General features: G+C 40.0%; 1 protein-coding gene across 1 annotated transcript in view; it reads right to left on the bottom strand.

Annotated features, from left to right (window-relative positions):
* Nucleotides 1-1,961: 1,961 nt before the first annotated feature.
* nup133 (nucleoporin 133) overlaps nt 1,962-16,103 on the bottom strand; it is a 121,762-nt gene continuing 107,620 nt past the window's right edge. The window contains exons 22-26 of the mRNA XM_041252798.1: nt 15,752-15,870; nt 14,989-15,069; nt 14,734-14,795; nt 2,688-2,776; nt 1,962-2,216 (exon numbers count right to left, since the gene is read on the bottom strand). Coding sequence (XP_041108732.1) covers nt 2,080-2,216; nt 2,688-2,776; nt 14,734-14,795; nt 14,989-15,069; nt 15,752-15,870 — 488 coding nt within the window. The 3' untranslated portion in view covers nt 1,962-2,079. The remainder of the gene's footprint in view (nt 2,217-2,687; nt 2,777-14,733; nt 14,796-14,988; nt 15,070-15,751; nt 15,871-16,103) is intronic.

Below are 16,103 nucleotides of genomic sequence, written 5' to 3'. Positions count from 1 at the left end.
AGCTTAGCCCAACATAGCGACCCTCACATTATGCATGGCATCATATGCTGATTAGACGGCAGATACAGTGCCGCGAAGCAACCAAAAGCAGCGCTTAGCCTATTAATTTAACTATTGACCATTTCAACTGTGCAAATGTTTCAGGCAGTGTTTGACTTTCTGGTTTGTCTACTACACTTTAGCCTGTGGTAAATAAAATTCAACCTGTTGATTTTTATTTGACTTTGGCATTATTTTCTCAGCGTGTGGATTTAGGGGCTTGTGATTTGTGACCTATTGGAGATTGATGCACCGGTTACCTGTGTTTTAAAGCAGTAAGAAAATAGGCTGCCAGTAGATTGATAATAAAAATGTAAATTGATTATTTACCTTTGATATTAGTAAACGCCTAAAAAAAAAAAAAACTATTCAAATGTGCACATCTGGTATTTTTTTAATTCATGACACTCAGGGCAATTCAAGACAATGTATTTTTACCTGTGGAATAAAGCTGTTAATATTCCGCCATCTTGTATGACAAGTTACGACAAGCTATGTCACTTAAACCTGCTTCACCATTGGTTGACACGCTTATGACTAATTGGTCTCAGTCAGTCTTGGTTGGTAACCGCCACACAGACAGACTGATCACATCTGAACAAAACTGCGTCTGAAAAAGGTTCAGCATGTTCAATCTTTAAATCTGAAGACATCCTGACTGAAATCTGCGTAATCTTGGTTTTAAGGGCACTCACACTGCTATGATTCATCCAGACTCTGTACGGCCAGTTGAAATGAGTTGGGACAGCTTGAGTCGGGCTGTGTGCGGCGGGCTTTACAGGCCGTGTAAAGATTTAAGCAAAATGTCACTATTGCCCATCTCTGAGCAATGAGCTCTATCTAGTGGTGAGCAACATTTTTTGATAGAGCATATATGTGCTCTTATGTTTTCCATAGCAACCATGACCCTATCTGCACTCTGGAGTAATAAGACAGTTTTACATTGACCTTTAGGAGAGGCAAAAAGTCATGGTCAATGGTAATTTTTGATAAAGTATATATGTGTTCCTTTATGTGTTCCATTCCAACCATGAGCCTATCTGCACTCTATGCGGAGTAATAAGCCAGTTTTACAAATGACCTTTAGGAGAGGTCAAAGGTCATGGTCAATGACATTTTTTGATAGACCATACATGTGTTCCAGTTTTGTATGCTGATGATGTCATCCGGTGTGGCTGCCATGTTTTTTTTTTTTTACTGTAGCAACTTCCCTTGAACAAGTGTAAAAGGCAACCATTGTGGGATTATTAATTACAATTTTTGCTTCAATCGGATAAGCGGTTTCCAAGATGACGTTTGTTTATCATATTACAGTTTGTACAATATTTTTATGACATTATACAACGTGGCCGACAAAACACAGAACCAAATCAGCTTCTTATGAACAGTTAATCTTGGACTATCCCTCAACATGCATAGCAAGTTTCAGAACTCTGCAATAAGTGATTTGATACGTAGATGTTTTAACAATTTCTGCAAACCCAATATGGCTGCCGAACCATGTGACCTACGACAATTTATTTTTCTTCACCGACAACTTCCCACAGGCATCTACCAACCTACCATATTTGAGTTTTTGAGCAACTTTTGGAGAAGGAGAAAAAAAAAAAATTCTTACAAGAATAATAGGCTTCCCCAGCCATTCTGGCTAGGAAGCCAAATAATCCTAACAATTACAATAGCGCTCCAGCAACTTCGTTGCTTGGACCCCTAATAATAATAATCCCAGCAATAACAATAGGCTTCCCAGCTATCATAATGGCAAACTTAATGTCCAGGGTGATTTGGTAGCTTATATAAAGTAAATAAATTATCACAGGTACTTACAGTTCCTGCCGGGTACAAACAAAGAAAAGATACCAAGCAGATACTAGCTGTGCATTTTGCGCGAATCAGGGAAAATAACCAGACACATGATCTACTGAGGTTCAGTGAAGTTTATTAGAAAATGCTTAATCCAGACTATAAAATGAACACACATTGAAATCAAGTGCTCAAAGAAGTTCCATAAAAATGGGCGGGGGGTACACCAAAGATGGCTCACATTTGTAGTTCCTGATAGTGCTCGTAGTTGGCCCGCAACACAAATTCAAAGTAAGATTTTGACAGAAGTCTCTCAAGTTCTTCTGACTGTAGCAAATCCTTCACATCTGGCAAATATTTTTTAAGAGAAATTCCTAAAAAAGATAAAACAAATGTTATTCAAAAATATTTTTTTCAACAAGACCATAAAATGCATAACGCATTATGCTCAGTGCCTTACTTTTACATTTAGCATCAAAGTTCCATCTAAAGATGTTTCATCATTAAGGAAAGCTTTGTTGTATTTATTTTATCAATTATTTAATAAACCGGTTTCCAAGTTTATCATTTTATGAACTTTCATGAAAATACTGTTTTATGTTTATATAATAATATATTTAAAACCGAGTTTTTCCAATATATATATATATATATATAATATAATATATGGATTATCCCCCTAAATTCCGTATTCCAAGTAATTCTGAATAATTATGTAACTAAGCAGGGAAGTGACTGCAGATTTGTTGGCAGTATGGTCACTAAGAGTTCAATGACTGTTTTTTATTTCACCTACCACACACAAGCTACAACAGTTCATACCGGCCCTGTGTGTAAATGTTTACCTTCTTTAATGAGCTTCTGCAATATCTTTATGAATATACTGTCCTTCGCCGCTTCAATCGGGTCATCATTTCCATCTGAAGATGACCAGCTGCAAAAACAGTGCAACATGAATCTAAGAATCGTAGTAAAGCATTCTCTGGCAAGGACTTCTAACCAACCAAGTAGAATACCATATGATTTTACAGTACATGATTCAATTTGTAATAAGATAGTAAAACAAAGACATTTACTGGTAATGCATTATAGTACATAATAACCTAATAACAGCAGTCAAACTGGAGTTCCTGTCATTTTTAACTATTTCTAATTTGGACAAGACAGATCATACAATGACAAAGCTGTATTTTAAGTGAGAAAGGAATTGAGCTTTAAAAAAAATAAAAATAAAATAATCACGACTGACATTTTATTAGAAATACCTGTACAGTCGCCACAGCTCAGAATGGGCTCGTTAGTGTTAACGTGATTCACTCGAAGTAAGCGGTGGACAGTATCAACTCCCACACAATAACCTGACATTCAAAATGTCCCCCAATCACCAGTACAGTAATCAAAACAAATACGCGTGCATGCGGTTAAAAATCTTTATTAAGACACATTACACTATTAAAAAAAGATGTACTAAAACCTATGAATGTAATAAAAAGGAATCTGTGGCGTATCCGACTGCGATGGGACCAGAGTAAAGGTGGATATGCAAAATGCAGACAAATTTCCAGTTTTAAATACCATTATACACAGCTGTAACAATTACTGTACTATATTATTGTTTTGAGATTCATCTTTTATTAGGGAGCTCCCTTAAATCCCTTGCTTAGAAAGATACAGGGTATTAATGCTTGTGACCGACTAGCCGTGTGGATGCATGCATTCGCTGCTGAGTGATAGGCAGGAGATCGAGATGGAGGTTGACGTTGATACGTCCTGCAGCATTGTAGCACCCAAGTCCCTCCTCCTTCCTCACTCACTGACATTATATTCCTTCCACACTGCAATGGTTTCTTTGCGGCACAAAAAATAATTGATCAGTTTACTTATCCTGAAAAACACGACATTCAACATCCACTTTCCATTTTTTTGTTGGTAAATACACATTTACTGACCCGGTTTGTTGAATTGCTTTGGTGACAGACTCCCGCTTATTTGACTCCTGCTTATTTTCTTCATGCGTTTGCTTAGTGATTATTGACATACACTGAATGTACAAAACAGGAACACCTGCTCTTTCCATGAAATAGACTGACTAGGTGAATCCAGGTGAAAGCTATGCTCCCTTATTGATGTAACCTGTTAAATCCACTTCAATCAGTGTAGATGAAGGGGAGACAGGTTAAAGAAGGATTTTTAAGCCTGGACACAAATGAGATATGGATGGTGTATGTGTGCCATTCAGAGGGTAAATGGGCAAGACAAAAGATTTAAGTGCCTTTGAACAGAGTATGGTAGTAGGTGCCAGGCGCGCCGGTTTGAGTGTGTCAAGAACTGCAACGCTGCTGGGTTTTTAACGCTCAGCAGTTTCCCGTGTGTATCAAGGATGGTCCACCACCCAAAGGACATCCAGCCAAGGGCAGGCCAGTGGTCGAAAACGGCTCATTGACGAAAGAGGCCAAAGGAGGCTGACACGAATTGTGCAGAGAAACAGACGGGCTACAGTTAGTCAACTGACAGTCTCAGTACAACATTGGTGCCGAAAGACCCATAAAAGAATGCACAACTCGTCGTACCTTGACACGAATGAGGTCCACGACATTCAGCTGATAGAACCGCATAAAAGTATGGCAGCAGTCCACACTGCTGCATCGCAAATATCTCTAACAGATGTGCCTTGGAACAAAGCCCACGAAATTGCCATGCCCCTGGTAGAATGGGCCGAGAGCTTCTGGAGTGGGCAATTTGGCTCGCTCATATGCAGTCTGAACCATATCTGTAATCCATCTTGATAGCTTCTGTTTAGACAAGAGCTTTCCCATGGGACATAGCCCGACAACAGACAAAACACTGCTCAGACTGCCTCCAACTCTGAGTTCAGCCCACATAATACTCTAGTGCCCACACCGGGCACCGTATGGAGCTGCCACTCTCTATCAGACTGGAAAGGAGGCGGATGAAAAGCCTCATCTGGTTGATGTGGAATACCGAGATGTTTTTTGGCAAAAATTAAGGTTTAGTGTGAAGTGTAACTTTCGCCCTGGCCTCTGCAAACATTAAGCAGACTTTTGCAACCGAAAAAGCTTGCATCTCACCCACCCGCTTAGCAGATGTAAATCACAAGCAAGAAATCCGCTCTTATAGATAAATATTTCAGCTCTGCTGAATGCAAAGGTTCAAAAGGAGATTTCATAAGTGCTTCAAGCACCACATTAAGCCTCCAGCAAGGGACAATGTCGTTCATAGGCGGACAAAACCGCCGAGCTCCTTTCAAATATTGCTCTGCCAGGAAATGTGCTCCTAGGGAGACCATCAATTTTAATATGTCAAGCTGAAACTGCTGCCAAATAGACCTTCAATGCAGAGGAGGATTTCCCCTCATCAAATAGATCCTGTAAAAATTGCAGTACAACTATCATGGGACAGGTTGTGGGGTCAAAACCCTTAGGCAGGCACCACATTTTAAACACGCCCCACTTGTACCCATATGGGGAATATCTATACTGGGACTCCACTGACATTCTGTCAATGACCCTATAGAAAACCCCAGATGGCTCAAATGGTACTGCTCAGGGGCCAGACCTAGAGCTGCAGGCTTGATGGGTCGGGATGTCACAATATACCCCGCGCCTGACTGAGTAGGTTGTGGCGTTTCGGCAGTTCCGACACCTGGCCTTTCAGGAGATGTCTCTTGGCCCGGTCCTGCCTGATCTTTTCCAGGCACAGCGGGAGCATGGCAAGTAGTGGAAAAGCATACAGAAGCTGCCTCGGCCACTTTTGCCAGCAGGTCCCAGACTCCCATTATGGAGAACCAAAGGGGATAATAGGCTTATTCTTGGGAACTCTGTGAAAGAGACTTTAGTAAACAGCTCTGGTAAGCTACCAAGATGCTGTTGTACTTGAGCAGCCGCGCAGCAAATGCACCGGTTGAGCCTCCTTGAGAATAATCTCAGAAACCCTGCACTGTTTATTTGGACAGGTTGCGTCTTTGTTCAAAATGTAAACAACGTGAAGCAGCAGCTGCTGTTGGTGCCGACATCAGACTGGAAAGGGAAAATTGTAATGTCGGATCTGGTCCGACATAGGACCGCAAAAAGTTAGAAATTAAGCTGCATCCAGTGCTTATTTATTTGAAAAATCTTTATTCAGGAAAGCCATATGAGCTAATTTAGCTCGTTTTCATAGACATCCTGGATATCAGACAGACAACCGAATAGAGGAGTGTTAGCCACTTCAGCGTTGGGTTTAGTGTGTAGGCAGATCTGTGTGTCTCCAGCATAAAAATGAAAGCCAAGACCATGATGTTGAATAATATGGCCAAGTGGAGGCATGTACACACTAAATAATAATGGTCCCAGAACAGAGCCCTGAGGGACACCTTGTGTAACTGGGGAAGCATCACATTTCTAGTTGCCTCGGATAACAAATTGCTTCCTATTAGATAGCTATGACCTGAACCAACAATTTGTGCCAGTGATACCCAGAACATTTATAATGCGCTCCAGCAAAATATCAGTATCAAAAGCTGCACTTAAATCCAGCAGAAGAATACCGAGAGGTCCTGAATCAGCAGTCACCAACAAATCATTTGTTACCTTCACAAAAGCTGTTTCAGTACTGTACTTAGCTCTATACCCAGACTGGAAATGTTCAAACAGCTCAATAAATGTCATATACCCTACCTACAGAAGGTCTACATCCCCTTTCAAAATGTTTACCTGTTGTTACCTTAAATGCATTAAAATAGTTTTGTTTTTTTTCATTTATCTTCAAAACCTACCCCACAACTTCCAAGTGAAAAGAATATTCCAGAAATTTGTAGAAAATTAATTAAATAAAACCCGAAATAGCTTGGTTCGATAAGTGTCAAACCCCCCCCCCCCCCGTAACAGCAATCCTAAATTAGCTCAGGTGTAACCAATCGCCTTCAAAATCACACACCAAGTTAAGTGGCCTCCACCTGTGTTAAATTGTAGTGATTCACATGATTTCAGGATAATTAAGAACATAAGAACATAAGAAAGTTTACAAACGAGAGGAGGCCATTCGGCCCATCTTGCTCGTTTGGTTGTTAGTAGCTTATTGATCCCAAAATCTCATCAAGCAGCTTCTTGAAGGATCCCAGGGTGTCAGCTTCAACAACATTACTGGGGAGTTGATTCCAGACCCTCACAATTCTCTGTGTAAAAAAGTGTCTCCTATTTTCTGTTCTGAATGCCCCTTTTTCTAAACTCCATTTGTGACCCCTGGTCCTTTTTTCTTTTTTCAGGCTGAAAAAGTCCCTTGGGTCGACACTGTCAATACCTTTTAGAATTTTGAATGCTTGAATTAGGTCGCCACGCAGTCTTCTTTGTTCAAGACTGAACAGATTCAATTCTTTTAGCCTGTCTGCATATGACATGCCTTTTAAGCCCGGAATAATTCTGGTCGCTCTTCTTTGCACTCTTTCTAGAGCAGCAATATCTTTTTTATAGCGAGGTGACCAGAACTGCACACAATATTCAAGATGAGGTCTTACAAGTGCATTGTACAGTTTTAACATTACTTCCCTTGATTTAAATTCAACACTTTTCACAATGTATCCGAGCATCTTGTTAGCCTTTTTTATAGCTTCCCCACATTGCCTAGATGAAGACATTTCTGAGTCAACAAAAACTCCTAGGTCTTTTTCATAGATTCCTTCTCCAATTTCAATATCTCCCATATGATATTTATAATGTACATTTTTATTTCCTGCGTGCAGTACCTTACACTTTTCTCTATTAAATGTCATTTGCCATGTGTCTGCCCAGTTCTGAATCTTGTCTAGATCATTTTGAATGACCTTTGCTGCTGCAACAGTGTTTGCCACTCCTCCTACTTTTGTGTCGTCTGCAAATTTAACAAGTTTGCTTACTATACCAGAATCTAAATCATTAATGTAGATTAGGAATAGCAGAGGACCTAATACTGATCCCTGTGGTACACCGCTGGTTACCACACTCCATTCTGAGGTTTTTCCTCTAATCAGTACTTTCTGTTTTCTACATGTTAACCACTCCCTAATCCATGTACATGTGTTTCCTTGAATCCCAACTGCGTTCAGTTTGAGAATTAATCTTTTGTGCGGGACTTTGTCAAAAGCTTTCTGGAAATCTAAATAAACCATGTCATATGCTTTGCAATTATCCATTATCGATGTTGCATCCTCAAAAAAATCAAGCAAGTTAGTTAGGCACGATCTCCCTTTCCTAAAACCATGTTGACTGTCTCCCAGTACCCTGTTACCATATAGGTAATTTTCCATTTTGGATCTTATTATAGTTTCCATAAGTTTGCATATAATAGAAGTCAGGCTTACTGGTCTGTAGTTACCTGGTTCAGTTTTGTTTCCCTTTTTGTGGATCGGTATTATGTTTGCAATTTTCCAGTCTGTCGGTACCACCCCTGTGTCAAGAGACTGCTGCATGATCTTGGTTAGCGGTTTGTAAATTACTTCTTTCATTTCTTTGAGTACTACTGGGAGGATCTCATCCGGCCCAGGGGATTTGTTTATTTTAAGAGCTCCTAGTCCCTTTAACACTTCTGCCTCAGTTATGCTAAAGTTATTTAAAACTGGATAGGAACTGGATGACATGTGGGGCATGTTGTCAGTATCTTCCTTTGTAAAAACTTGTGAAAAGTAATCATTTAACATATTTGCTATTTTTTTTTCTTCCTCTACAATTTTGCCATTTGTATCTCTTAAACATTTAATCTCCTCTTTGAATGTTCTCTTGCTGTTGTAATATTGGAAAAACATTTTGGAATTGGTTTTAGCTCCCTTAGCAATGTTCATTTCTATTTCTCTCTTGGCCTTTCTAACTTCCTTTTTGACTTGCGTTTGCAGTTCTGTGTACTCTTTCTGCGTACTTTCTTTTTGGTCCTTTTTTAATGCTCTGTAAAGTGCCTTTTTTCGCTGAATATTTTTTTAATTGATCTATTAAACCATTTTGGCAATTTAGTTTTACATTTAGATTTGTCTACTTTAGGGATATAATTGTTTTGCGCCTCTAGTACTACATTTTTGAAGAACAACCATCCTTCTTCTGTGGGTGTTTTCTCTATTTTACTCCAATCTACTTCTGTTAGTCTCTGTTTCATACCTTCATAGTTTGCTTTTCTAAAATTGTAAACCTTAGCTTTAGTCTTTACTTTTGGGGATTTAAAAAACACTTCAAATGAGACCATGTTGTGGTCTGAGTTTGCCAGTGGTTCTCTGACCTCTGTTTTAGTTATTCTATCTTCGTTATTTGAAAAGACTAAATCAAGGCATGCCTCCCCTCTAGTGGGTGCCTTCACAAATTGTGTTAGGAAGCAGTCATTTGTCATTTCCACCATTTCTATTTCATCCTTCGCGCTACCCACCGGGTTTTCCCATTTTATTTGGGGGAAGTTGAAATCCCCCATTAGTATGGCTTCTCCTTTGCTACACACATTTCTAATGTCATTGTATAACAGATTATTTTGCTCACCGTCTGAATCTGGCGGTCTATAGCATGCTCCTATTATTATGCCCTTTGAATTTTTGTCTGTTATTCTGACCCATATTGATTCGGTTTTATTTTCTTTGTCCAGGTTTAACACCTGGGCTTCAAGACTGTTTCTTATGTATAGCGCTACCCCTCCTCCTCTTCTGTCCTGCCTGTCTTTCCTATACAGTGTATACCCACAAATATTATATTCGTCCCCATCACTCTCAGACAACCAAGTTTCTGTAACACCTATCACATCATAGTTACCTGTTAGTGCAGTAGCTTCAAGTTCTAGAATTTTGTTTCTGATACTTCTAGCATTTAGATAAATACATTTAATGGTTGTCTTACCTGAGTTGTTGTTCTTGTTTTGATGCGGTCTCCCTTCTGTTTTTTTTGTTGATTTCTCCCCCCTTCCTTTCTAGTTTAAATGCTTCCGAACCTGCTCGAGGATCTTTTCTCCGAGTAGACTGGTTCCCTTGTTATTTAAATGCAGTCCATCCCGTCTATACAGATAGTCCTCGTTGTAGAATGTGGTCCAATGATCAAGATAGGTGAAGCCTTCCCGTGTGCACCACGTCTTCAGCCATGCGTTTTGATTAATTATTTCCAGCTGTCCATATGGTCCTTTGCAAGGTGCGGGTAGTATACCAGAAAATACCACAGTTTTGGTTTTCTCTTTTAATTTCCTTCCTAGCTCTCTGAATTTGTTTTGCAGGGATTTTGGTCTGTCTCTTCCAATGTTGTTTGTACCGATGTGGACGACTACTACCGGGTCGTCTCCTGTTCGTTCTAGGAGCCTGTCCACGTTCTCAGTGATGTGCTTGACCGAGGCTCCCGGAAGGCAGCACACTGTTGTAGTAAGGGGGTCCAAACTGCGAACTGAACTTGCTGTGTTTCTCAATATGGAGTCCCCAACAATCATGACCTCCCTTCTTTTTGCTGTCTGGTCACCACTGTCAATAGGGTCCTGGATGTTGTTCCTTTCATTCTCTTGTTGTTGGTTCTGCTCATCAAAATTCTGAAGTGACTCAAATCTGTTGGTTGTTTTGATTTCTGGTGGTGGTGTTTGACGAAGTTTCTTTTTTTCCCTGCTTCTGCCTACCTGAACCCAGCTGTTCTGACCTTCTATCTCCCTGGTGGCTTTCAGTCTGTTAGGGGTGATGCAGACTTCCATGAATTGTGGGTGTGCCAGTTCCTCAAGATCCTGTTGCTGTCTCACTTCTTCCAGCTCCATTTCTAGCATACTTACTAGTTTATGCAAATCCTGGATCGCGCGGCACTTTACGCACACTTGGTTTAGCTCCGCTGGGTTTTCTCGGATTTCCCACATCAAGCAGGTGTCACAGATTACTGGCTTGAAGACCATGTTGAGTTTTTTTTTTTGAAGTTTAGTTTCTTCTGCAGCCCTCAACCTGCTTTCAAACTGCTTCGAAACTGCTCTGTACTTTTCCACGCCTGTACTTCTCCCACTCGCTGTCGTTTCCACTCGCTGTCGCTGGGAAGACTGCCTCGTTTAACTGCGTTGTTCTGCTGTGCTGTTGGCTCCTCCCCTCGCCCGTGTCTCAAAATGGCGCTGAATTTGAATCAGCTGCTCCGAGTTTCAGCTTGTTTGTTATCAGAAAAACACACGCGGCTGTTTGACTTTGAGCTGCTGCTGTGTTTCCCCAATTCCAGCAGTTCCTGTAGGTTCCCTCTGCTGGGTAGTGCATTTCAAAGAAAAGACTCAACCATGAGCACCAAGGCGCTTTCAAAAGAACTCTGGGACAGTTCCTGTTGACAGGACTTTCAAAGTTGTTGAAAGGCACAGATCAGGGGATGGATATAAAAAAAATATATCAAAGGCCTTGAATATCCTTTGGAGCATGGCAAAGTGATTATTAAGAAGTGGAAGGTGTATGGCACCACCAAGACCCTGTCTTGATCAGGCCGTGCCTCCAAACAGGATGACCGAACAAGAAGGAGACTGATCAGAGAGGCTACCAAGAGGCCAATGGCAACTTTGCAAGAGCTACAGGCTTTTATGGTCAAGACTGTTCAAAGTGTGCTTGTGATAACAATATCCCAAGCACTCCACAAATCTGGCCTATATAGTAGGGTGGCAAGAAAGAAGCCATTACTCAAGAAAGCCCACCTTGAATCCCGTTTTGAAGTATGCAAAAAAACACTCAGAAGATTCTGCAGCCATGTGGCAGAAAGTTTTGTGGTCTGACGAAACTAAAATGGAACTTTTTGGACTAAATGCAAAGCGTTATGTTTGGTTCAAACCCAACACAGCGCATCAACTAAAGAACACCATCCCTACTGTGAAGCATGGTGGTGGCAGCATCATGTTATGGGGATGTTTCTCATCGGCAGGGACTGGGGCACTTGTCAGGATAGAAGGGAAAATGAATGGAGCAAAGTACAAAGAAGTCCTTGAGGCAAAACCAGCTGCCCTCTGCAAGAAAGCTGAAACTGGGACGTTCGTTTACCTTTCAGCATGACAACGACCCAAAGCACAGCCAAAGCTACACTGGAGTGGCTAAGGAACAAAAAGGTAAATGTCCTTGAGTGGCCAAGTCAGAGCACTGACCTAACCGAAAATTTGTGGCATGACTTGAAGATTTCTGTCCATTAACACTCCCAAGGAACTTGACAGAGCTTGAATAGTTTTGTAAAGAATTACGAAATCTTGGTGTGTAAAGTAGCATAAACCTGGCGGTTCTAGTGTTAACACAGGAGAGATAGCAGCAACCTTTAAGGCAGAGGGCACACTTCCAGATGTTAGAGACTCACTGATGACCTTAAGAATAAAATACAATGACAAGAAAGCAAGCCTTAACAAAAGTGGTAGGGATAGGATCCAGGGGAAAAGTAGCAGTTTATATTTTAGCTATCAGTTCAGACAGAAACACTATCAACAGTGAGTAAGTGAGAAAGTCTGGTCAACAATGAAGCAGTAGAAGACACAGCAACAGTAGCTAGACTGTCCACTCCAAGTGCAGCAGTAGATAAACACGGGAAAGCTAGAAACTGGTTGTTAATGTTACTCATTTTTTTGTGAAAGAATAAGAATTAATTACACCATTCAGCAGAAGACAGAACAGAGTTTTTTGTTGGATCAAGTCAGTTATTAATGGTAGAGAACAAGGTTCTAGAATTACTTCTGCCACCCTCAATTAGATTAACATAGTAGGTGGATCTAGCAGTCTTGAGAGCATCCCTGTATATCAGTAGATGTTGTTCATATGCCTGTGCATGAACAGTAAGCCCAGTCTTCCTCCTCAACCATTCAAGCCGACGCTCTGCTGCTTTTGTGGTGTGAAGTTCTGTAGTATACCAGGGAGATGAATGAGAAAAGGAGACTGTCCTAGTTTTAATAGGAGCTAAACAGTCAAGAATAGACATTAACGTGTCATTGTAATAGTTGACTAAATCATCAAGTAAATGATGCTGTTCAATGCAAAGTGGCATTTTAGTAAGTGCCTCAGACAGGCTAGCTGGGTTAACAGAGTTAAGACTGTGAAATGCTACAACACGTTTTCTATTACGAGGAGGTAATGGAATACCCATATTTAGTAGTACAGCCTATATTTAGTAGTACAGGAGAAGCCCAGATCAATGCTTTCTAATTCAGAAATCCCCAAACTGTATCTGCAAACCAAAATCAAGAGTATGGCCATGGCTTTAGTTGAGAAGTTAGCGTGCTGTGTGAAGCCGAGACTCAGCAGTCAGAAGAATCAACATGCATATTATCCCTTTGCGGTCCAGGTCTGACATTACCATTTTCCCTTTCCAGTCCAATGTCTGTCCCTGTCCGACATCATCAAAAAGACGTAAAGCACAGGTCTCTAGTCGTTTTTTTCTCCGGAAAAAGCTGAGAAAACCTTTCAATGGCCGAGTGAGACCAAGAGGAGCCGAATGAAACCAAAAAAAAAAAAAGATGGGTGTTTCTTACTGCCCCATGCATTACAGAGATAACACAGACATAACAAAGGAGGTAGCTGCTTCTGCATCCAGTGCTATATCAGTGCTATATCAGTCCAATATCAGACATTTGCAGGAGCTTTTTGAGATGTTACAGTAACAAAATAATGACTTGGATCGCATTATTGAGGAGTTTGGTGATAAAATGAGTGATCAGGAGAGGATTTATTAGTATGCACATCTATAAAGAGGTATGTGAAAAATACAGCGAACAAGGGTGTGTGGCTTGGGTATAGATACACTACTGAGTGTTTTTTTGCGATTCAATGCCTTTTGAACCTGTTTTACTCTGGAAAAAAAAAAATTTCAACCGCGCGTGTAAAATAAACAGCGTGTGTGAAAATAAAATGGACCTGACGTGCCTGACAAGCGCTGAATAAATGGACCGCTAAGGATTAAAATCACCCAATAATAAAATACCTTTTAGTTTAAAAACCAAACACTCAAAGGAAGTAGCACTCAGTACAGGGACCATTTTTAGGTCATAGTTCAAATGGTGTATAACTGCTACACCACCACCCCATCCACGATCAGAGTCTCTGTGTAAATATGGGCATCGGCACAGAATACCCAGACCACTATATGTGTCATACAAACCACTTACAGGCGTAACAGCTGAGAAGGTTTGAAAACTCAGTAACTTGGAAACAGAGTAAGTGATCATAATGATCAGATATAGACAGCAGATACATATCATTGTACAGGCCAATCACAGAACTCCAGCCAATTCAGCAATCCAATGCAGTTTTAGAGTCCCCTTTCAAAAGGAGCAGAGCAAACCTGCAGCACACAGAGGGACAAGGCTCGGACTACAACAACACAGCACCCACAGCAGAGATTATCAGGCAGGCAGGCAAACAAGCAGGTGAGCAGGCAGGAAACAGGGCATGGATCCAGTCCATCCATGGGTGTTCAGTACAAAGGATATTCCGAAAAGTTTACAAATCGCAAATTCCCACTGTGCAAATTGCCAGTAATCAGGCAAACTGACTCTCAGACACACAAATTAAATGAAGTAAAAAAAAGAGCTAAAAATATTACAATATACATGTTAAAAAATAAATAAATGTTAAAATAATGATAGAAAGTTAAGACGAAAAAAAGCAGTATTGTGAGAAGCGGCAGCAAAACACCCGCCAACGTCTTCTCACTGATTAACATGGGGTCATAAAACAATAACTTGATTATTATTACTGATAAAAATTAACAATTTAATTTAAAACATGTGGACAACTCGTTTTGATCTGTGAAAATAACAAAAATGATGCATGTATTGTAGCGCCTTTGTCAAGAGCCAGAGAACTAGCGTAAACTGGCTATTAGCATCTTATAGGCTATCAAGCCTTTTGAAAAAAATAGTATCTGCTCTGTACTCCATGCATACCGAGGCATTGAGAGACAGGGGAAGAGGGTAAGTGAAATGAATAGTACATACTCATCTCTTTGAAGAGCCTTGCAGAAAATGTCACATTTGAGTGCCTCAATATCAACGTCCTCCTGTATTTGTGAAAAGTGTGTATTAAAGTTAAAACCAACATGAGAAATTCAATTCATAAAACATTACTTTTCTAGTAGATAACTTGCAGAACTATGCAAAGATGCATTCAAATGTTATGGATTAGCAATGATTCACATAGCAACATTGGAATTACTGTAGGTGCTCCTTGATGCTTTGCTAACATTTCCATACCTGATCAATGTACTCCAGAAGATCAAGTGCTTTCTTGAAATCGTACTCATTAGCTCTTCTATTCTCATCACAGATGTAAAGCTTGAACACAAATACATTCATGATTAAAAGACAATATAAATACTACAACTACCTTAATTTACGACTTAGTCAAGTGAATACACAGATTACAAATAAAACTTAAATCATAACCCAAAATGTATTTTATTTTTAAAGCACCAAGCAGAACTGATCTGTACTGTTTTAACTGGACTATAGCGTGAGCTATTCTTGAAGTGAAATGACCAAGATGGCAAATTAGAAAAACTTATTTCATATAGTTGTATACAATTTATCATAATTTATTGGAATTACCATTGGAAGCCAGCAATAAAATGCACATTTTGATTACATTTTAAACTATGTCCAACCCCATTCTGAACATGTGCCTGACCGCAGAAGCTTAAATCAGTAAAGAGTGTGTAAATATATTATCTAAAATAGTAGAAAATATTGTATGCTGTATATAAAATATAACAAATCATAAGGTTCGACTTAAAGCCCCCATTCTTTTTTTACCTTTAAATTTACCTACCACCTCATAGTTGCTGTAATAAAATGTCAATATTGTATCCATACACCTGATCCATTTTTAATTTCAAATTACCCAGAGCTCACTCATCTATCCCATTGCCAAACTATAAGAAAACTGGGTTCAACATAGCTGGAATCACCTGAAAGATCAATGCTCTGATGATCAAGCATTATACCTGATAGCACTTACATTGATGAGATTGTGAGCAGTCAGTAAGGGCATGGTGTCAGGAATCAGCTGCTTCTCATCCAGGAGCTGTTTAGGCAGCGTCTCCTGGTGGAGTAGGAAGCGCTCCTGCTCAGCTATCTCTGAGGACAGACAACATTCAGCATCTTTTTACAGCCTTCAGATTTAAACCTTGGTAACTGGTTGCAATCACTAACACTATGCCCCCTACTGTCTCAAAGTAGAAATTACAGTTCTACATTATACAGTCCCGTTAATCTTATGTTTTTTACTGTCAATATTTACGGACAGTTAAAAAAAGGCACCCGCCCATATACTCAAACACAAAACAAACAAACGTACATTATGCAATTGT

The sequence above is a fragment of the Polyodon spathula genome, chromosome 6 (genome assembly GCF_017654505.1).
Source record: "Polyodon spathula isolate WHYD16114869_AA chromosome 6, ASM1765450v1, whole genome shotgun sequence".
Lineage (NCBI taxonomy): Eukaryota > Metazoa > Chordata > Actinopteri > Acipenseriformes > Polyodontidae > Polyodon > Polyodon spathula.
The sequence above is the reverse complement of the archived record's forward strand: the minus strand, read 5'-3'. Positions and strand labels throughout refer to the sequence as shown.